The sequence below is a fragment of the Myotis davidii genome, unplaced genomic scaffold (genome assembly GCF_000327345.1).
Source record: "Myotis davidii unplaced genomic scaffold, ASM32734v1 scaffold139, whole genome shotgun sequence".
NCBI classification, from domain to species: Eukaryota; Metazoa; Chordata; class Mammalia; order Chiroptera; family Vespertilionidae; genus Myotis; species Myotis davidii.
In genome coordinates this window covers 1,000,955-1,021,423 of record NW_006290686.1, presented here as the reverse complement: position 1 = coordinate 1,021,423, position 20,469 = coordinate 1,000,955, and the positions used below count along the sequence as shown (strand labels likewise).

At 60.4% G+C, this 20,469-nt stretch overlaps 1 protein-coding gene across 1 annotated transcript in view; it reads right to left on the bottom strand.

Annotated features, from left to right (window-relative positions):
* Window positions 1-20,469, bottom strand: part of MYO7A (myosin VIIA) — a 104,896-nt gene that overhangs the window by 10,621 nt on the left and 73,806 nt on the right. The window contains exons 23-42 of the mRNA XM_015563974.1: window positions 19,527-19,736; window positions 18,957-19,160; window positions 18,295-18,471; window positions 17,729-17,818; window positions 16,387-16,514; window positions 14,439-14,565; window positions 13,668-13,787; window positions 12,932-13,105; window positions 11,892-12,119; window positions 10,450-10,620; window positions 9,219-9,336; window positions 8,407-8,533; window positions 7,576-7,745; window positions 6,462-6,652; window positions 5,753-5,877; window positions 4,943-5,100; window positions 3,895-4,048; window positions 1,880-2,035; window positions 1,257-1,362; window positions 110-223 (exon numbers count right to left, since the gene is read on the bottom strand). Coding sequence (XP_015419460.1) covers window positions 110-223; window positions 1,257-1,362; window positions 1,880-2,035; window positions 3,895-4,048; window positions 4,943-5,100; window positions 5,753-5,877; window positions 6,462-6,652; window positions 7,576-7,745; window positions 8,407-8,533; window positions 9,219-9,336; window positions 10,450-10,620; window positions 11,892-12,119; window positions 12,932-13,105; window positions 13,668-13,787; window positions 14,439-14,565; window positions 16,387-16,514; window positions 17,729-17,818; window positions 18,295-18,471; window positions 18,957-19,160; window positions 19,527-19,736 — 3,048 coding nt within the window. The remainder of the gene's footprint in view (window positions 1-109; window positions 224-1,256; window positions 1,363-1,879; window positions 2,036-3,894; window positions 4,049-4,942; window positions 5,101-5,752; window positions 5,878-6,461; window positions 6,653-7,575; window positions 7,746-8,406; window positions 8,534-9,218; window positions 9,337-10,449; window positions 10,621-11,891; window positions 12,120-12,931; window positions 13,106-13,667; window positions 13,788-14,438; window positions 14,566-16,386; window positions 16,515-17,728; window positions 17,819-18,294; window positions 18,472-18,956; window positions 19,161-19,526; window positions 19,737-20,469) is intronic.

The following is a 20,469-nucleotide window of genomic DNA, read 5'->3' as shown; positions in this document are numbered from 1 at the left end:
TTTCCCTCCCTCCCTCCCTCGTTTCCTCCGCCTGCTGCCCCATGAGTTGCTAAGGCTTCAGCAAATGTCCCAACCAACAGACCAAGAGCAAGCAAGACTCGCCACCCACCTTGTCTGCAATTTTGACGAAGAGGCTGAAGCCCTCCGAGGACTTGAGGAGCAGCCGGGCGGCGATGTTCTGGCAGAAATCCTTGGCCTTGGTGCTGGACTCCACCTCGAAGGCCTGGGGGAGGGGGCTCATTTGGCTCTGGCTGTGCCTCCAATGAGACCGGCCCCCTTCCATGCAAGACACCCCCCTCCGAGGGGGCTCCCGGGGTCCAGAGCTAGGCGCAGCATTTATGAAAAGAACAAGGCAGCTAACTCCTGTCTGGGTCTTCCCAGATCGTCCTCCCCTGAGCAGGACTCAGCCTGGGCCTCAGGGCCCTGGGCCTGCTGAGCAAGCCTGAGTGATGGAGGGAGCACAGAGGGCAGGGGGTGGGGCGACTGGAAGGAGAGAGACAGGAGAAGGAAGAGAGCAAATTTCAGAAAAAGGGGGGAGGAGGAAAGAGGGGGAGGCAGCCCAGAGTGGGCTGGGAGGGACCGCAGAGTCTGGGGAAGTTTAGACGGAGGGAGGAGTGTGATGAGAGAGGGGCTTCCGTGTGACCTTGCGCTGGAGGGGACAGAAAAGGGTCTCAGAGAGTTTTGTCTTTGTGTCCGGCATCCTCTCGTGGCATTTCTGAGTCTCTAGTCTCTAGATCAGTTTTAAAACTGCTTTTCAGACGGAAAGTTTCAATGTTGGACGCATTTATCTGAACGAGACACTGATGGGGTCAGGAGTGGACACCAGGAGGCAGCCTGGCCGAATGGGCGGGACAGGAAGACAAAAGGGACCTTTGGACAAGGGGACAGGGTGGTGGGGACCCCCAATCAGGCCAGGTGTGGGGAGGGAGGGAGGAAGGTCTGAGGAAAGTGGCCCCAGGGAGGGGCCACCACACTGAGCTCAGCTCCAGGGAGAAGGCACTTGGTTCCAAGGCCAGGCCTCCTCAGTGTGTGTGTGGGGGGGGGGGAGCTTCTAAAGGAAGCTGCTCACCGGAACCCAGAGGCTCCTGACCCAGGGGTCGGTGCCCACCTGACTGAGCTCTGACTCCACGGGGGGCAGGGGAAGGGGCAAATGTGGGGATGGCGGAGGGGAGCACTCCGGCTGCCCCCTGTGCCCCCGAGGGCACTCATGAAGGTGTTTCGGGCCGCCCACGAACCAAGCAGCCAGTGGCCCTCACCTCGTCGGTGTCGTCGGGAAAGTAGACCTTGTGGAATATCTGGGTGGTTTTGTGCTGGATGGCCTCCACCTCCACCAGGTGTGGGGGGTACTTCCGGGACCCATTTCTAAAAGCGGGGGGTGGAGGGGACACAGTCAGGGGCCAGCTGGCGCATGCCGCGAGGAACCGAGGGAACTTTTGGAGACGGAACACGCACTTCAATCCTCGTCTGTCCCGTCTTACCAGGTGACAGTCACTTAACCTCTCAGAGCCTCCAGTTGCCCATCTGTACAATGGGAGAGCAGTGCCCACCGCATAGGGCTGTGGAGGGACCGAATGAAGGGAAGGGTGCAGGTGGGCTTTTCAGAGCATGAAGTGCGGTCAGGCGTCTGCCTCCCTGACAGACTTGAAGGCATGAGCCAAACCCTTCTGAGCAACCAGACTCAACTGGGTCCGAACGGGCACTGGGTGCTGCAACCTTTGTCGAGCTGACCGCTGTGGTACCGCAGGGATGGTCCCAATTGCTGGTGGTCATTTCCTCACCCCAAGGGGGATCGCCCTACAAACCTGGTGCGGCCGGGAGCCCATCCCAATGCCTGCCCCCCAGCTCTGTGCCATTGCCTCTGCCCCTGGGGCTGCTGTACCTCAAGGCTTTCTGGAGCCGCTGCAGGCAGTCGATGGCGAGGGGGCAGTGCTTCCGGGACTGCAGGAAGCGCTGCACGTGGGGCAGGAGGATGTTGCTGGGGGGGAAGAGGCCCGTGCACAGCCAGAGCAGCTCCCAGCCCCGCTCCTCGCTGTACCTGCAGGAGAGGGGTGGTGTCCAGGCGGGTACCACGGCCCCATCACGGAGTCTGAGCACCACCCGGGCTGCACACCCCTCGGCTCCTCACCACAGCAGCACACGCCTGGCGGGACCCCTACCCCTGTCTGAGGACCAATGGACCCACCTCCCTAACAGCTCGATCCAATTAGTGCTACTCAAAGTGTAGTCAGCTGAACCATGAGGGGCCAGTGACAGCCACAGGGAGGTAAGATGCTCACGCCAGAATGAACATCAGCTGTGTCACCAAGTACTTTGGCTCAACTAAGACAGTGGTTCTCAACCTTGGCTGCACATTAGAATCACCTGGGAATCTTTTTAAAATCCTGATTTCTGGGCCTTATCCTCTGGAAATTCTGTTTCTTTATTATTAATGTTGTGGCCTCACCCCATAACAAAAAAAATCACAGAATTTCCAGAGGATGGGGCCCAGAAAACAGGATTTTAAAAAGATTCCCAGGTGATTCTAATGTGCAGCCAAGGTTGAAAACCACTGAACTAAGATTTTTATTTTTTTTTTTTAACAAGACTTTCCCATGAAGGAAGAAGTGTGTGATTTGTTCTGGCAGAAGCTCTGTAACTCTCCTACTCTTTGAATAGCACTAAGTTAGAACAGCCGCCGGGATCCCTCAGACACCATTCTGAGCTCCTTTGTCTGACAGGGAGGAATCTTGGAGGGCTCCTAGAAGGAGGTGGCACTTGCTCTAAGCCCGTGATTGGCAAACTGCGGCTCGAGAGCTATATGCGGCTCTTTGGCCCCTTGAATGTGGCTCTTCCTAAGCCTCAGGAGTACCCTAATTAAGTTAATAACAATGTACCTACCTATGTAGTTTAAGTTTAAAAAATTTGGCTCTCAAAAGAAATTTCAATCGTTGTACTGTTGATATTTGGCTCTGTTGACTAATGAGTTTGCCGACCACGGGTCTAGGCTTTGAAGGATGAGAAAAATTCTGATATGCGAAGGAGATGAAAAGTTTTCCAGGCTATGATTATGGCACGTACAGAGGTTTGTCAGTGTGAAGAGATTTGATGTATGGCTCTTGAGAAAGAGCTGTAGAGAGTGACACCGCTGGGGAGGGAGTTGGGGGTCTGGGCATAAGGGGAGATGGTAGGGCTTCTCTCAGGCTCTGAGACTAACATGTGCCCGACCGCCCATTCCTGCAGTTGTATGGCCCAGCAGGGGAAGAGGTGATACCCTCTGGGACCCAACACCTTTAGCCCATGAGAGTTTTAAGCCAGAGCTTCCCACTGACACCTAGCCCAGCCCGAACCAGAGATGGGACACTTGCTCATGAGCTGAACCTGCAGCTGACAGCAGAGTCTGGGCTGGGCAGGAGGATCCAGAGGAGGCTCAAGCAGGGAGTGGCAGGAGCTAGGACAGTGGTTCTCAACCTTCCTAACGCCGTGACCCTTTAATACAGTTCCTCATGTTGTGGTGACCCCCAACGTCATTGTTACAAATGGAACATAATTAAAGCATAGTGATTAATCACAAAAACAATATGTAATTATATCTGTTTTCCGATGGTCTTAGGCGACCCCTGTGAAAGGGTCGTTCGACCGCCAAAGGGGTCGCGACCCACAGGTTGAGAACCGCTGCGCTAGGAGGCGCTGGGCCTGTTAAACTTGGGGAAGGACAGGCTCAGAGGGCACAGCCGAACCTCTTGGTTCTTGACCCCCCCTGAGGCGGAGGTAGGACATGAGCCTGAGGGTGGTGCCCTGCCCTGAGGGAGGGAGGGAGCTCCCCATCACAGTGGGTGCATGACCTTTAGGACGCCCTGCAGCTGGGAGCACTAGGGATGGGCCTGCCCCCTTACCTCCCCACAGCCCCAGGCTCACCTGATGTGGTTGTCTGTCAGCTGCTTCAGGATCTGCACGTATACCTCGTCCTTGAGGGGCTCGGCCTTCAGGGCTCCCTCAAAGATCTGGTCGGTGAGCTCGTTGACGGAGCGCATCCTCTTGGATGGGTAGTCGCCCATGTACTTGAGCATGGCTAGGGCGGGGTGGGGGTGGGGGGACAAGGAAGGGCCTGTGGCCGTGGGGGCAGCACTGGGCCAGGAGGCAGGAGGCCCTGGGCCTCAGAGTACTCACTTACGACATGGGCATCATTTCCCCACCCTGCTGTCCTTGTCCACTGCCCACCCTCTCTCCTCAACTCCTGCGGCCGCCTCCTCAGGCCCCCAGTCCTCTATCCGAAGTGCTCGCAGCACCAGGAGGCACGGTCCAACTCACTAATCTGTGCCAGCCCTGCTCAGGGGCCCCCATGGCCTCGTGACACAGTCCAGTCCTCTTCACAGGACCGGAACCCTCCGTGAGCCAGCCCACATCTTGAGAGTCCCTTCTTGGACCTGCCCACCAGCTGTGCCCTGGAACACCTGCTCTGTTCTGCCTTGGAGCCTTTGTGCAGGCTGCTCCCGGTGTCTGGAACACTCCCCACCTGTCTCCCCTTTGGCTAAGTAAGTCCTACTCAGTTTTCAGGTATCAGCCAAGAAACCACTTCCTCCAGGAAGCCCTCCCTGCCCTCCTCCAAGGCTGGGTCAGGTCACTGCGCTGCCAACGCCATCACAGCACTGATCCCGGGCAGCATGTCTCCCCTGAGGCCCGAGACTGGGTCTGGTCGCCACTGTGTCTCGATGCCTGGCCCAGCACATGGCAACAGTACTCTCAACTGAATAACAGGCAGAAGAGACGATGGTAAGGTGGCTCCCTGCACGCTGTAAGGTGCCGGCACATAGATGGAGGGGCTCCATCAGCATCCCCCACATCTGCCCAGGACCCAACTGAACCCCAGAGGGAAGCAGGTGTCTAGATGGAAACCCTAGAGGCCGAGGCCCGGCCCCACCCTGCCCTGCGGTCCCCTCCCCGCCCCACCCCGTCGTGCGGATACCGATGAAGGCCATGCAGGCCTCCTGCGAGAGCTCCTCGCTGCCCAGGATCTTCTTGAGCAGCGCCTGCTTCAGCGGCTCCCGCGTGTGGCTCCACAGCCGGTCCTTCCCTCGGGCCTTGGACACCATCACACGGCTCAGGGTGTGCTTGGGTGGGGGCCTGGCAGGCACAGGACAGTCAGCGCTAACAGGCACCAAGCTGTGAGACCCACCCCCATCCAGCCCCATCGCTGGAGGTCAGGGGTCAGGAACAGCCCTGCTCTTCCCTGCAGCCCCGTAACCTGACTGGGGCAGTGCCAGCCCCGGGCCTCGCCTTCTCTGCTGGAAAACGAAGGTTCTGACATCTGTGCCCCAGACAGCCCTGCCCCTCCCCACCTCCTCTCTCCTCTCCTCTCTGCTCCGCCCTGGCACGGGCTCTTCCCCGAGTCACCCCTACACAGCTCAGCGAGAGGCCACCTCCTCCAGGAAGCCTCGCCTCTGCCCCCAGCAGCCCCGCCACATGCTGGGTACACAGAGTCACAGCTCCTGTTGTGTGCCCATCTCCCCACCAGGACTGCGAGTCGTGAGTGCCCAGGATCCCGCCTGGGGTGGCACAGTCACCTTCTCTCAGATGAAGGAAGGATAAGATGACACATAGAAGGGTCATCTCGAGGACAAAAACGGTCCCCTGCTCCCTCTGACACAGGCCCTGCTCAGAGGTGGGGTTACTTTGTGATGCCCCCACCAGAGTCGCAGAAGCCTGCCGCTTGCCAGGCCCCTCCCCCTGTCCCTGTCCCTGCCCGGGCCCCTCTCCCCCCTCTCCTGCCCGTCACCTGAAGTAGTCATAGGAGAACTCCTCTAGGGTGTAGGGCTTGGCGCGCACCTCAGGCTCCGGTGCTCGCAGCTGCAAGAGCCGGATCACATCCTGCCGCTGGTCAGGGGTCATGGTGACCAGGGCCTAGAGACCGAGGGGTGGGGCTGAGGTCAGCTCTCCACCTGGGGCCCTGGGATCCACTCGGCAAAGCCCAGAGCCCTCTCACAGGGTAACACGCCTGTGCCCATTCTCAGCGCCTGGGAGCCCCTCCGCTCCTTGCATCTCTGAAGCTGCTGCTGCCTCCAGGCTGCTGGCTCAGGACCCTTCCCTCGGTGCCCTGGGTCTGAACCAGGTCGGGCCAGTCAGAAAGGCCGGACAGGGCTGGAGGGAACAGTGAGAACTGCCCAGGGAGCTGCTTGGAGAAGCCATGCTCTGAGTTCTCAGTGCTGCGCTCAAGGGGAGTCCCTCCCCAGCTCTGCCCCCACTGCGCTTCTGGTCAGAGCCAGGTGCCATCCTGCCCCCTCTCCTCCCCCCTGCCCCTGGGCACTTCCTCACTGAGGCACTCTCAGGCCCCTCTCCAGGAGTGACAGCTGCCCCAGCTTTAAGTCTGTGGTCCCAGAAGACGCCCAGCTCGTCTTCACGGAAGCTGCAGGCCAGGTGTCTATTGTCGTCCCTCCCTCAGACGTGGAAAGAAGACAAGGAGGGGTTCGGGCGCCCCGTCCACATACCACGATCTCCCGCAGCGGCATGGTGACCGTGGGCATGACATACACGCAGTCGGTGGGGAAGTCCCCACGCTGCTTGGTCCGCTCGTTGATGCCATTGGCCCAGCCGGAGTTCATGACCTGCTCTCCCGTGTCGTGGTCCAGGATGATGAGGTCTCCCTTCGCGAAGCTGAGGAAGCCCGACTCCTCGCCCGCTGGGAGGCCGTGGTGAGAGGGGCCGCATGTGGGCAGAGGAGACTCTGGGTTAAAACATCTTTCTTTGGGTTGATGACCTGTAAACTGCTCCTCACACTGAAGAACTGAGGCCCTGTCATGTCTGCTCACTGGCCACCCCGCCTCCGCCTTGCCATTGCCCTCCATGCAGACATGGCCATCAGAGTGGCCAGTCTCCTGCTCCAACGCCTTCTGTGGCTCCCCATTGCCCTTAGCAGAAAGCCCACACTCCCTGACATGCTCGTAAGGCCTGTCGGGGGCTGCCTTCCTGACATCTTCCACCTCCAGGCCCCTTCCTCTCCCGCCCCCATTCCAGCCAAACTAAACTCTGCAGATCCCGGACACGTGCTTTCTCCACCCCCGTGGTTGGCCTGTGATCTGCTCTCTGCCTCAAACACTCACACCGTGTTCCTCCGCACACCTCAGGCTGCCTGGGGCCGCTCCTCTGGGCTCCCACAGCCTCTGGCTTCTCTGGTCACTGCACCGTCTGCCCTGCTCCTGCCCCTGCCCCTGCCCCCATTGAGGGCGGGGCCAGGGCCCGCTGCCCCTCTGTCTTCCCACTGCTTTGCCCAGGGCCTAGGAGGCTCGGGGATGCTCGGTGAGGTGCTACTGCTGTCATCGTCTGAAGATGGGGGTATTTGGAGACACCGAGGAGGAACCCCTACTCCCCTGGAGGAGGTGCCAGGGGTAAGTATTCAAGACCAGGAACAGAGGGAGGGAGAGAGAGGGAGAGAGTCCCTGCAGAGCACAGATGGGAGGCAGAGTTCGGCTGTTTGTTCAGTCGGAGCCAAGAGTATCTGGGGAAGGAGGGGTAACAGGCCAGGCCAAGACCAAGGCCAAGGGGGGTGAGCTGCCTGACGCCCCTGACCCCGGTGCCTGGCAGCCTGTGCCAGGAGCCACTCACCAGGGTTGGGGTTGTCCTGCAGGGCCACCACGTACTTAGACCTCTTCCGCAGCCCCTCCAGAAAGGTGACCACGAGGTCACGGATGTCCTCGGCGTTGCTGGAGGTGAAGGTATACTCATCCCCCTTGATGGTGGCCAGCGTGAAGCTGGGGGCTGTGAGTTTGGCTCCCCTGCAGGACCAACACGGAGAACAGGGCCCCGACGGGGTCAGTCCTGCCCAGCCCGGGTGACACGAAGCGCAGCCCAGTTCAGAGCAGCCCAGCGAGAGCAAGACGCGGCACTCCCTGAAGCAGACCAAGGCCAGCACAGTCAGGCTCGGCCCGGCCAGGGAGAGGCTGGCCTAGCCACGGTGAGGCGCCGCCCAGGTCCGACACGGCTCAGCCTGCGTCAGACGTGGTCGGCGTGCAGCAGCCCAGCCCACGTCCCTTTTGTTGTCTAATTCCTACTCAGCCTTTAGTCTCAGCCCAGATACCCCTTCCCCCAGGAAGCCCTCCTTGCCCTCCCACAGTCCTCATGACCCTCATCCTGCTTTAACATGACCTGTCAATATCCATCTCCCCTCTCGCCTGAAGCTTCAAAGGGGGAGGACTATCCAGTCACCGCTGCATCCTGTGTGCCTGGCATGGGCCTGCTCAGAGCTGGCCATGACCAACCCTGCCCACAGCGACACAGCCCAGAGAATGCCAGTCTATCCAGGAGCCCATCTGTCTGTCTGTGTGTCCCTCTGCCCCTCCTCAGTTCGGACAGAGCTGAATCAGGGCCCTGTCGGGTCTTTGTGCAGCTTCGACAACTCCCTGCTCTGCAGAAAGCGGGGTGTGGGGTGGGACTGACCTGCTGCTGGACACGGCCATGATCTCGGGGAAGGACAGCTCCAGGAGCACCTGCTCCTGCTCATCCACGAAGTAGACGCCCGTCCAGTTGACGGCCACGATGACGTCGTTTTTGGGGAGGCTGGGGCCTGGGACAGAGACCGAGGCTCTGAGAGGGAGGCCTCCCCTCTCCTGGGCCCAGCCCTGCCCAATCCTCGCAACCACCAGGGCAGGGGGTATATTGCCTTCCATTTTACAGAAATGGAAACTGAGCCCCAGAGCACGGCCTCCCTGGGAGCCAAAGCCCCGCGTGCGGTGAGGGAGGTGCTGGGACCAGGGCCCTGGGTGTGAGTGGTGCCACGGGTCTTCGTGCCGCTGCAGACAAGTCCCACCCCGCGGTGAGGGGGGGCGCGGGTAGGGCTTGGACTCACTGAGCCCCAAGGCTCCCTCCAGCCTGATAACTGGTGGTTCTGTGAAGCCTGTGGCCTGGCCCGGAGCAGGTGCCCCCAGATGACAGCCCCAGGACGGCTGAGCCAATGGAAGTGAGCAGTTGGCCACATCTACTCAGCTTCATGGAGTCAGCCAGGCCCTGCTCTGGGCCGCCCTCTCCTGTAGGTGCTCTAGTGATCTCCATGCCCATCCAGTTGTTCAACCCACTGTGTGCCACAGAGCCCAACTGGACTGTGGGAGGTGGGACCCACTCAGCGCACTGGCCTGGAGAGACCCGCAGCCCCGCAGGCAGGAGCCTGGCTGACTGGGGCACCTGTTTCCGGCCTCGCCTTGTGGCCGCAGTGAGGGTGGAAGAGGGCATGGAGGCAGGAGGGCTGCGGGTACCTGAGAATTTGTAGGCTTCGTAAAACCTGGAGAAGAGCAAGGGCCACTTGAAGCGGGCGTAATTGACCACGTCCTCCTTGACCTTCTGGGAATCAGTTCTCCTCTGGGCATAAATCCCCTGGAGGGGGACAGACCAGGACAGGGGACAAAAGACGTCACGTGTGCTCTGCCCGGAACTCACATGTCCCTGTCCCCAGGCCAGGCGTGGCCCAGGGCTGCAGTGCCCTCCTGGGCATCATGGCCTCACCCGTCCCATCAGCCCTAGACACTTGCTAGGGAAGCGTGGGTCCCGCCTGCAGGGAGCTCCCAATGCACCCGAGTGACAGAAAAGCCCCCAAGCCCCCGGCTGTAGCCAGGGCAGGTGCAGGGAATGGATGGGCTCCAGCAGCTGATGGGGGTGAGGGGTGATGGAGAGGAGGTGGCCAAGGACAGAGACAGAGGGATGGAGGGAGAACAGTGTCTTTCCTGGAGGGGAGGGAGGTATCGGTGCTGAGCCCGGCCTAGATGTGGAGGGGGTGCAGGGGGCGTCAGGGGAGGCTGGGTGGAAAGTGGCGAGGGCCTGAGAGAACGCTGGTCTGTGAAGCCCTCTGGCAACTGTGTGCAAAGGTAATTCTGCTCTTACACAACCAGGGCCTGGAGGTGGGGAGGCCTGGGGTCCCCTCCAGCAGCCAGGGTTCCCCACTGGCTCCCCAGCAGGCCACCCCGCTCTACTTGGGCAGCCCCTTCGCCCGACAGGGAGCTACTCAGGGCTGGTTATGGGCCTGGGGCCTCCGACAAGCGGCCTGAGGGGGCCTGTCCCTAAAGCTCCCCAGGCAGGAAGGTGGGCCAGGGCTCCCGCAGGCAGGACGGAGGGCGCCCTTCCTGGGAGCTCCCCAACACGCACCAGTGCCCCTGAGCTGCAGCTCTAGAGAGCGCCTGTGCAAGGCCAGGACGGGACCCCCACCAGCCCTGCACCCGGCTTCCCTCATGGGCCACAGGGCTGGATGTGAGCCATCTCTGTATCCCTGGAACCCAGACCAGAGCGGATGACAGAGACAGGAGAGAACCGATGTGCGCAGTGGAGGAAGGCAGGCGGCTGGGAAGCAGGAGGCCAAGGGAGCCAGCCTGTCCCCCGCAGCCTGTGGGCGGACGTGTCAGGTGAGAGCTGTGATGTCTTTGATCCCCCAGGTGCTACTTCCTGGCCTCGGCCACCAGAGACCCCCTCTTCCCAGAGCCCCCCAGCCTCCCCTACCTTCTTGTGAGCAGCAATGGCCAGCTGGGCCCACTTCTCGAGCGTCTTCAGGGGCGTGATCTCGCGGTCGGGGATGTAGGTGGGCACGAGGTTCAGGAGGCGCTCCAGAATCATCTCGGAGCCGTAGTCCACGAAGTACTGCTGGGAGGCCAGCTCGGCCAGGTCATCCTCCTGAGGTGGGGTTGAGGGGTGTGCGGAGACCTCATTCAATCACCCTCCGGGAAGCCCTTGCCCAGGACCAAAGCCCGGGGCCCTGCCTCCTGGGCCCTCAGCCCCTGGCCTTTGCACCCTGAGCTCTCACCGATTCACCAGGAGAGCTTGTCTGGTTGGTGGAACCATGAGCTTCTTGAAGGCAGGGCCACATTCTTGCCATCTCCTGGGTCCTCTCCGCACCGGAGGTACCGAGCTGACCCAGAGAGACCAGCCAGCCCATTGGTCATGGGTCAGCCACTACATCCTCAACCCCGTAAGATAACAGCTGAGGCTGGCAAACACCAGAACAGGCAGAGACTGCCCTGAGAGTGGGGGACCTGATACCGCTGGAGACAGCGAGTGAAGGGAGTGTGTCACCATTACCAACTCCATCACCATCACCATCACACCCCCAGGACAGTCAGAGTATTGAACAACCCATAGGCTACAGTGCAGAGGCTCCAGAGAGCCAGCTGGGCACTGGGCAGTTGCCCCTTCGCTGCCCGTGGTTGGTGCACGGCAGCACCCGTGATGCCTGCCTGGGGTTCCCCAGGCTCTGGCAGCAGGGGCAGTAAAGAAAGGCTCTTGGGAGCTTCAGAGGCAGTGGATATTTCCCAACTAGTTCAAAGTATTTCAGGATTTTAGCAATGGACACGGCTGTCCTGATACCTCCCGCCTGAACATCAACTCACCACCACCATCAGCAACACCATCATCATCGTCACTACCTTCACACCCACCCCTACACCATCGCTACTTCTACCATCGCCACCACCACCAACCATCCCCTTCATTTCCATCATCTCCATCATAATCACCAACGGAATCACAGGTACTATGAGAGCCGTCATCACCAACATCAAAAACAAAACAACCACACCGCTCCTGTCCACAGAAGGAGATAGAAGGTTCCACGTGTGCAAACTCTGTTCTCATGAGCGGATCTCTTGATCCTTCGGAGCGGAGTTTCCTAGACTAACTCAGCACAGCAAGTGTGAAGCAGCCCCCACAGAGGTGCGGGAGCCTCCACTGGCAGAGTCTGGGCTGTGCTTCAAAGCCCTGGCTCCTGTGGGCAGCGTTACATCCGGGAGGAGCGAGGAACATGCCTGCCCTCCGTCAGGCTAACCTCCGCATTAGCTAGTGGCGGGTCCCAGACAGTAAACACTCAGCCCGAATTCGAATTCAGAAAATAGGCGGCCGTGAGCCAAGCAAGATCAGCCGGGAGACTCGGAAGATCCACTCGCACTCACCTTCTCACACCTGTACTCCCCGAACTTGACGCCTCGCACCACCTGCTGGTAGATGAGATTGGTGGCCACGTTGTCTTCTGAGGGGTTGTGCCAGGGCGTGAAGACCTCTTTGCGGAAGAAGAGCCGCCATGGGGCATTGCGCTCCTGGGCACCCTGCTCCTTGGCATACTGCTCGCACTGGGAGATGGCATCCATGACGTGGTCACTGCCACTGCCCAGGGAGGACACCTGTGGGCAGAGGTCGCCCCGTGGGAAGGTGAGCCAGCAGGAAGGACTTCAAAGAGCCACCAACTGTGCCAACTGCTCTTGGATGCCAAACCGAGGCTCAGAGAGAGGCAGGGAGGTGCCCAGGTCACCCTGGAGGCAGGCCAGCACGGGACCCCTGGGCCCCAGGCATGGGCTCTGAGCCGGCACAGCCACGGGAGGTCCCATTTCCTAGAGTAAGCCTTTTGGGAAACTCGGATGCACAAATGGCCCCTGAAAACACAAGAGTATCCGTCTGTACAGCAGAAAAATCCAGATAAATTGTGTCGGACACGTGGTTCCGTCCCGGACCTGCAGGGTGGGGGCACCTCTGCTGGGTGTGATGTCGCTGGGTGTGGAGGTGAAATCAGCCACCCCCAGGCCCAGCACCACAGAGAAGGCTCCTGGCCTAGACGTGACAGGTGGCCATCAAGAGTGAAAAGAAACGACCACAGCAACCTGATGAGGAGTTCCATCTGCATTTGTAGGTGGGTCTCAGAGAGCCGCGTGGCTGCAGGACCCTGCAGCCTGTCTCCGGCACCGGGGGGACTGACGCGGCCTTGCTACATATGACTGAAGTGAGTTCTGGGTTTCAACACTGTTCTGTTGGACTCTTCTTTAGGGGCTTAAGAGGGCTCCGCAATCCTAAAGAATTGGCGGGAGCTAGTTACCACCAGCTAACAGAGGAAACCAAGGCCCTGGAAGTAAGTTACTGTGCAAGGTGGCCAGTAGGTGGCAGCACTGAGCCGGAAACTAGTGGGCAGCCCCGGGCGGTGCTGCTGCAGGGCTGGCCCTACCTTGTCAAACAGGGCAATGTAGAGGGAGAACCCGAAGCGGTCCTTGAGGGAGATCTTGTCGGCCAGCGCGTTGCAGAGCTCCTTGGCCGTGGTGGCCGAGTCCGTCAGCAGGGTCTTGGTGGTCCCATCCATGAATGTCACAGGCAACATAATGGGCTTCTTGGACTTGGTGGCCTGAAAGTGACCAAGGAGCATTGGTGGGGATCCTTTCACTTCAGACCACCTGGCCCCTCTGGGCTCCTGGCTCCCTGCTGCCTAGGAGGTTGGAGTTCCCCACAAGGCCCCCAGCTCCCAGCATCTCACCCAGTCATTGTATGTCCCGGGTCACAGGTCCCCAGGGAGCCCTGCTGTGCTCCCCAACTCGATGGCAACATTAGGGCCCCTGAGCCAGTCCCTGGGGCTGGGAGGGTAGGCACTGCCACACACCAGGGGCTTCTGCCCTCATGTCCAAACCCTCACAGGGCCCTGTGACACGAGTATCGTTACGGCCAATGAAGCCAGAGGCACAGTGGGAAGCCCTGCCTGAATCACTTTGACCATGAAGCCATCGGATGGAGTCGATCATCGGCTGGGGGTTCTGTTCCAATAGGCCTGGGCTTCCAGAACTTCAGGGTGAGGAACCCAGAATCCCAAAGCGGGGGCTTTTCTGGGCACCGGAGACATGTACACACACACACACACACACACACACACATGCACACACGTGCACATGCGCATGCCTGGTGGGGGGGCACACCTGCAGCTCCAGCCAGCTGGGCGGCTGTGTCCGTGTCCCGTTGACGAAGGTCCTCCGGAGCCGCTCCTCACAGTACGGGGCGTAGCCAGGCGGGCCCCCATGGATGAAGTTCCGCAGGTACTGCAGACAAGGACCAGCTGAGGGGGCCCCACTCTGGCCTCCCGCCCGGACCACAGAGCAGCCTCACTGGGTCTCCTGCTGCCAATCCCTCCACCCACGCTCAGGACCTGCTTTCCAAGGCACGTCTCCCCTGGCCCTCCCGTGCCTTCCATGGCTCCCCGCTGCCCTCAGAATAAAGTCCACATACGTCGTGTTGGCAACGGGGCCACCACCACCCAGACCTGTCAAGTCTCAGCCATGCCTCTTGCCTCACCCCACACACTGAACCCCCTCTGCACCCAGCTTCACTGCTCCTCCTCCTCCAGGGCCCCCTCCCTGACAAGCGCTTCCCTCTTCACAGCACTGGCCGCCAGGCTGTCCCCGGTTCTGTCTGTGTCCCCAGCACCAGGGCCTGGCACCAAGGAGCCGGCAAGGAAGAGTATGGAGAGGGGCCCGAGATGCTGTCAGGCTCAGCCTCCTCACACACAAAACTGGTTGAGGGGAGAACAGCGTGAAGTTCTGGGTGCCTGGGAGGAGGGGACAGGAAGAGGGGCCTGGTAGCCGCTGTGAGGCCCCGTGAGATGACGCGGGCGGGGCCTCATCCCTCGGCGCTCCTTCCCCTGCTCTCTCCCAGCTCCCCTTTCCGCCCAGGAGTCCAGGCGCCCGCCCTACCTTCACGAACTTCTCAGAGGGGGCGAAGCAGCCCACACAGAGAGACATGAGGATCCAGCCCCGGGCGTAGCTGCTCTTGGAGGGGTTGTGGGTGAGCTGCTTGCTGATCTGGCAGTAGATCTCATCCCTGGGCAGGTGGGAAGGCAGGAAGGGAGACGGCTCAGAGGAAAGTCCCCCAGCAGGTGGGACGCCCAGGCCTTCCTCTGTAACTTGACCAAGACCATCCAAAAAGAGGCAGAGTGGGGCCGGGTGAGGACGGCCAGCCCAGGCCTGGGGAAGAGGGTCTGCTTTGGAGACGGGCTCACCAGGCACAAAGCCCTTCCTAACGCCAGTCAGACCCACGGACAGTCCCCGTGATCCTGAGGGGGGCACATATCCTGCTCTGGGGCACAGTGGCCACAGCCACTGGTGACCACTCTGATGAGGTGCGCAGGCCCCGCCCCAGCCTCGTCCCTCACCAGCTGGGTGGCCAAGGCAGGAGAGTTCACCTTTCTGAGCCCAGCCCACGGTCATGAGAGCAGGTGCAATTGCTACTAATGGCAACTGGCAGAACAGAAACAGCAAAAACATCTGGGGACTCACTCTGTGGGGCACAATGAGCAACTTTGACCTTCTCTCAATACATCTCTGTAACGTTAGAATATTCAAGTGGTCGTGTATTGCTTTTGTAATCGGATAAAAGCAATGAAGGTGGGCTTTTGCTTCATTTTAAAGGGAAACGGTAGTACCTTCCTTTCAGGATTGCTGTGCAGAAAATGAGCCGAGGCTCAGTCACCATCACCTGTCACTCAATGCTGGCTGCGGCTAAGACACTGCCTGCCTGCTCAGGGCCAAGTGCCAGCCCGCGGTGATAATGTGACCACCAGGGGGCACCCGCGGCCCTTTTCCCCTCTCAGAAAGGCAGGCCTAGGTGGAAAGGAGAGACTACCTAATTCATTCAGTGGCTCCCAATTTTGAGAGTTAACCAACCAATGCAACTTCAAAATAAATTCTGGATGCTGCTAACACTTCATCATGACAAATAAGGACATTTCAAACACACCACACACACACAACCTGCCCATTATCTAGGTCACAATTATTTCATAGAACAAAGGTAACTTTCATATTCAAAAAGTAGGAAGGCTGAAGTCTCAGAACAAAGAACAGGCCTTCAAATAAATCAAATTTAGTTTTAGAAGCACCCTTATCTTTTCCATCTTGTCAGGAACCAATGAAAACTTTATCACCGGCAGCTGGGAGTCCTTGACCCCCATCACTTTATGGACCAACGGGGACACCTGGGCCGAGAAAAGGGAAGGACCAGCCGTGGTCCTTCGGGGAGTCAATACCCCAGCCTCCGACTCTTGCCCGGGGCTCTGGCCACTGTGTTCTCTGGAAGTAACCGCTGTAGGTCTATTCTTGAGACAACTGGGCCACAAATTCTGCCCCCTTTCCCTGGAGGTGGATGCCCCTGGGTCCTGTGACCATCTCTTTAATGGCCTGGAGGAGCACCGAGGAGGCCTGGAGGGAAGGCAGAAGGTCTGGGAGGCTAGCGACTCCTGGGAACGTCTCTGCCCTCTCTGGGCTTCAATTTTCCTTTGGGTGAAATGGAGCTCACCCACCCACACCCCCCCTTTTGCGGCTGAAGCAGTAGACGCATGTCAGGGCGTGATAACAACAGCGACCATTACTGAGAGCCGCCCGGTTACAGCCTCCTGAGATTCACCTGCCCACAAGCCTCTGAGGCAGGTCCACTCATTACCACCCCCCCACACACACTCCCCCTTACAGAAGAAGAAACTGAGGCTTACAGAGAGGAGCGGACTCTACCAAGGCCACATGACCAGCAGGCCTGTTGGCTAAGGCGACAGAGCCACAGCTCAGCCACCAGCAGCCTCCCCAGGCCACACCCAGCGCTGCCTCCCCAACAGCCGCCCCTCCCTGCACCCCTCCCTCGGGCGCTGACCGGAGCGCTGGCCGCAGGATGCCGTTGCCGATGACGAAGTGCAGCTTCTCCAGGTTGGAGGTGGGCCGGTCCTCCAGCATGCTGTTGCCCTGCACCGTGGACTCCCCATCGTGCAGCCTCTTGGTCACCTGGGCCACAGGGAGGAGTGAGGGGCCTGCCTCCTGCCTGAGTCTGCCTACCCTCCTTGCCCCCACCCCCCACCCCCAAGAGCAGAATCCTGGGAGTGGCCAGAAGAGCTGGCTCCACCAGTCATGCCCCCATCCTGCCCCACCCCACCCCATGCAGAACAGACGCTGGGTCCATGACCAGCCCACAGGCCGGGAGCATGGCCTGCTGGCACCCACTTCTGAGGTTAAGGCTCCTCTGCAGCCTCCCTGACACCCCACCCGACCCACTACCAGCCAGGACAGGGATCTGCTCCTCCAACTCTTGGCAGGACCCCTCTCTCTCCAGGGCTCCCACACAACTCTGACACCCAGAGCTTATCCCAGTTCCAACTCCCCCGTCACCATCACCTGTCACCTATGCCCTGGCCCCTCTGTGTGAGCAACGCCCAGCCTGGGTTCTTCTCCCTGGTCTCACACAGCCCACAACCCCAGCCCTGCACCCTGCCCAGGTGAGGGAGAGGGAGAGGTGAGCAGTGAGAACGTGCCCTCCAGACGGAAGGGGTGTGGGAGGTCCTCACATCTACAGAGCACCCACAGTTGTCATCTTGCACTGGCCCCCCACCAGGGACCCACAGAGTGGGTGTCTCAGACACCCAACAGCAGAGGTGGGACTTGGATCTCGGGCTACATGACTGAGAGACTGGATTTGAGCCTCGGATGGGGAAAGGACAAGGACGGAGGCAAAGGCAGCGTGGAAGCCCCGAGGAGGAGCCTGGTGGCTGTGGAGGGGGCGCACGGGGCTTCCTGGAGGAGGCCACCCCCAGGCAGAGGGGAGGAGGGAGGAATTTAGGGAGAAGCCCTGTGTGTGCAAATGTAGGGGCACAGGGGGGCCAGCCCTGCGCTGTAACCGCCTGGGTTTGTGTCCGTCTGCCCTCCCAGCCTGAGCAACCTGGAGCACAGGGCAGGGGTGGTTCTCGGAAAAGGCAAGGTGACTGACTAACCAATGAGCGCAAACAAATAACAGTGTCGGAGCCCGTGGCCCTCATCCCACAGAAAGGTCCTGCGATAAACGCTTTTTTTTCTGACCCCCGCCTGACCTCACTGCCCTCTTCCTGTCTCCCCATCACCCCCTACGCTGTCCTGTCGCCTGCCGCCCCAGCGCCCTGAGGACAGGCAGCATGGACGCCTGCTCCCACCCCAGCGGGGCCCCTGAGGCAGCCCGGGTCTGCGCTGACCTCCTCTGTCAGCTTCGACTTCTTCTTCAGGGTCAAGTGCACCAGCTTGTGCCGCATGCTGCTCTTCTTCTGCCCCTCGGGGAGCTGGGCCTGCAGGACAACGGGGGTCAGGGGTCAGGGGTCAGGGTCAAGCACATGGGCCCAAGTAATGACCAGCGCAGTTGACCATGGGCTGTGGCTGGAGGAGCATCTCACCTCCACACTAATGCTTAGGAGGCAAACCCCGCGTGACACCTCCACCCTCACCCCACACGGCCCCTACCACCACCAGACGGAAAACTGGGGCTGGGAAAGTGTAGCGACCCGCCCAGTGACCCTCGGTGAGTCTCCATGGCGCTAGGCCTGACTATGAAGGCCGGCTGCTCCGTCAGGTGGCCTCGCTCACTCATGGTCAACGCCTGACAGTTTACAAAATACTCAGGCACTGGCTCCCAGGGGTAGACAGAGGAGAGGGTGGGTCTGGGGGGTGAGGCAGAGGTGAATTTTAGGACCCTCCTCTGGTGAGGACCCTGAGGCTAGGGAGACCGGACAGCCCTGCCCACTGGCCGGGAAGGACATGGCCTCACCTCGCCCTCGCCCTGCAGCGCCTGCAGCTCCCTCTTGTACGTCTTCTTGCCAAGGGTCTCGTAAATCTTGGTCATCACCGGGATCTTCTCGCTGCCGTCACTCATGGCCGTGTGGTACTTGGGCTCGGGGAGGTCCCCCATGAACCGGAGGATGGTGATCCACACGGCCAGGGCCGCCTGGGAGAGAGCATGGGAGTCAGAGAGCTCGGTGCAGGGTATCGCTACAGCCAGCAGCGTCCCCTGGGGCCGGGGAGGGGCTGGAGAAGCCCACAGGAGGCCACTGTGCTGAGGGCACTCAGGGTGTTCCTAGGACAGTGATGGCGAACCTATGACACGCGTGTCAGAGGTGACACGCAAACTCTTTTTTTGGTTGATTTTTCTTTGTTAAATGGCATTTAAATATACAAAATAAATATCAAAAATAGAAGTCTTTGTTTTACTATGGTTGCAAAGATCAAAAAATTTCTCTATGTGACACGGCACCAAAGTTAGGGTTTTTAAAAATGCTGACACGCGGAGCTCAAAAGGTTCGCCATCACTGGCCTAGGATCTTGCCCAGGTGGCCTGGCCCCAGGCTGGGAGCGGGTCAAGTCAGCCCTGATCCCCGCCCACCAGGGACCTGCTCTCAGCACCCACAGCCCCAGCACAGCCCCAGCCCTCACCAGCTGGTCACCCTCATCGTCGTGATACAGCAGCGGCTGCTTGAGTGGCCGCCGGGTATAGGTGTGCGTGGTCGTGCCCTGGAAGTAGGTGGCAGAGAACTTGGCGAATTTGTACTCCGAGAGATCCTCCTCGTCCTCGTCGGGCAGGGGCAGCGCCGCGTCCAGGTCCTCCTCCACCATCTCCCTCCGCCCGCGCTCCAGGTCCTGAGGAGAGGAGAGGGTCCCTGCTGTGGGGGCCACTCAGCTGGCTGCAGCCCCCCCCACCCTGCCCTGTGGGGCCAGCACTGCCTCCACCAGGGGGCACTGTGCCGTCCTGTTCACGCCTTAGAACCTGGCGCATCCGGAGACCTCAGTGCATGAATGCATACAAGCTGGTGAGGGGCCCTGGAGAGGGACAGTGACTGACCGGGCGTGGCAGGCTGGTGGCTGGACAGGGCCTGGGCCCTGTGGCCCCCGACCCAGGTCACTGCTGCTGCCCTCTGCTCAGAGGGGACCAGGTGGTCTTCAGCACAGGGGGGGCGCAATCACCCCATTGAGGCCTGTCGCCAGCCCCTGTTCCCGGCCTCGTACCTCAAAGCCACTGGGGGCCTGGCCCTCCTGGCCCGGCAGGCCGCCCGAAGTCCCCAGGAAGCCGAACATCTTGTCCACCATGTCGGAGTGATTGACGGGCTCGTGGCGGGCCCGCTCCATCTGCTCCAGGAGCTCCTTCTTCCGCCGGGCCTCCTCCTTCTCCTTCAGCTCCCGCTCCGCGTCCTCACGGGCCAGCTGGGCCAGGCGCTCCTGGGGGGTGGGGTGATGCAGAGGAGACAGCTTCAGAGAACAAGGCCTCCCTGGGGAGCCCCAGGGCCCCTGCAACCCCCAGGCCACAGTCCCCCTCTCCCCCTGGGCCTCCTGGCCGCTGGGCTGGACCGGCCTCGGGCTTCCCCACCCCGGGCCTCGCTCCCATCAGCCCTCCGAGCCTCTGCAGACAGATGCCCAGACAGGAAGGCCACCTGCCCCCAGGGCTCAGCTGGAACGCCTCCCCCAGGAAGCCTGCTCAGGCCTCCCCAGCTGGAGGGACCACACCACCCAAACCCCATCGCCGTGGCTCAAGGCTTTAGACCAGCGCTTCCCACAGAAAGATCATGGGAGCCATGCATGGAGCCGCTACTCTTCAGTCACAGAAAGTAAGTGAAGCCAACTTTAATCATATATTTTATTTAACCCAATCTTTCCAAAATACCATCTCAACATGTAATGAATATTTTAAAAACAGTTCCGAGATGGTTTATAGCCCTGGTTTTCTCCCTGCCTTCAAAGCCCGTGTGTATGTTATGCTTCAGGTGCTGTGTCATTTCAAAAGCTCAGTCACCACACGTGGCTGGTGGCCCATGCTGGGGGCTCTGCCCCCGGCTCAGGCTTTTAGGGGGGTGCTGTCCCCCAGCTAAAAAAGGTGCTGAGGGCACGGCCCCGCGCACTCTGGAGCCACAGCCCTCCCGCCTCTGTCCCGGGCCAGGACGGGCACCCAGGGCAC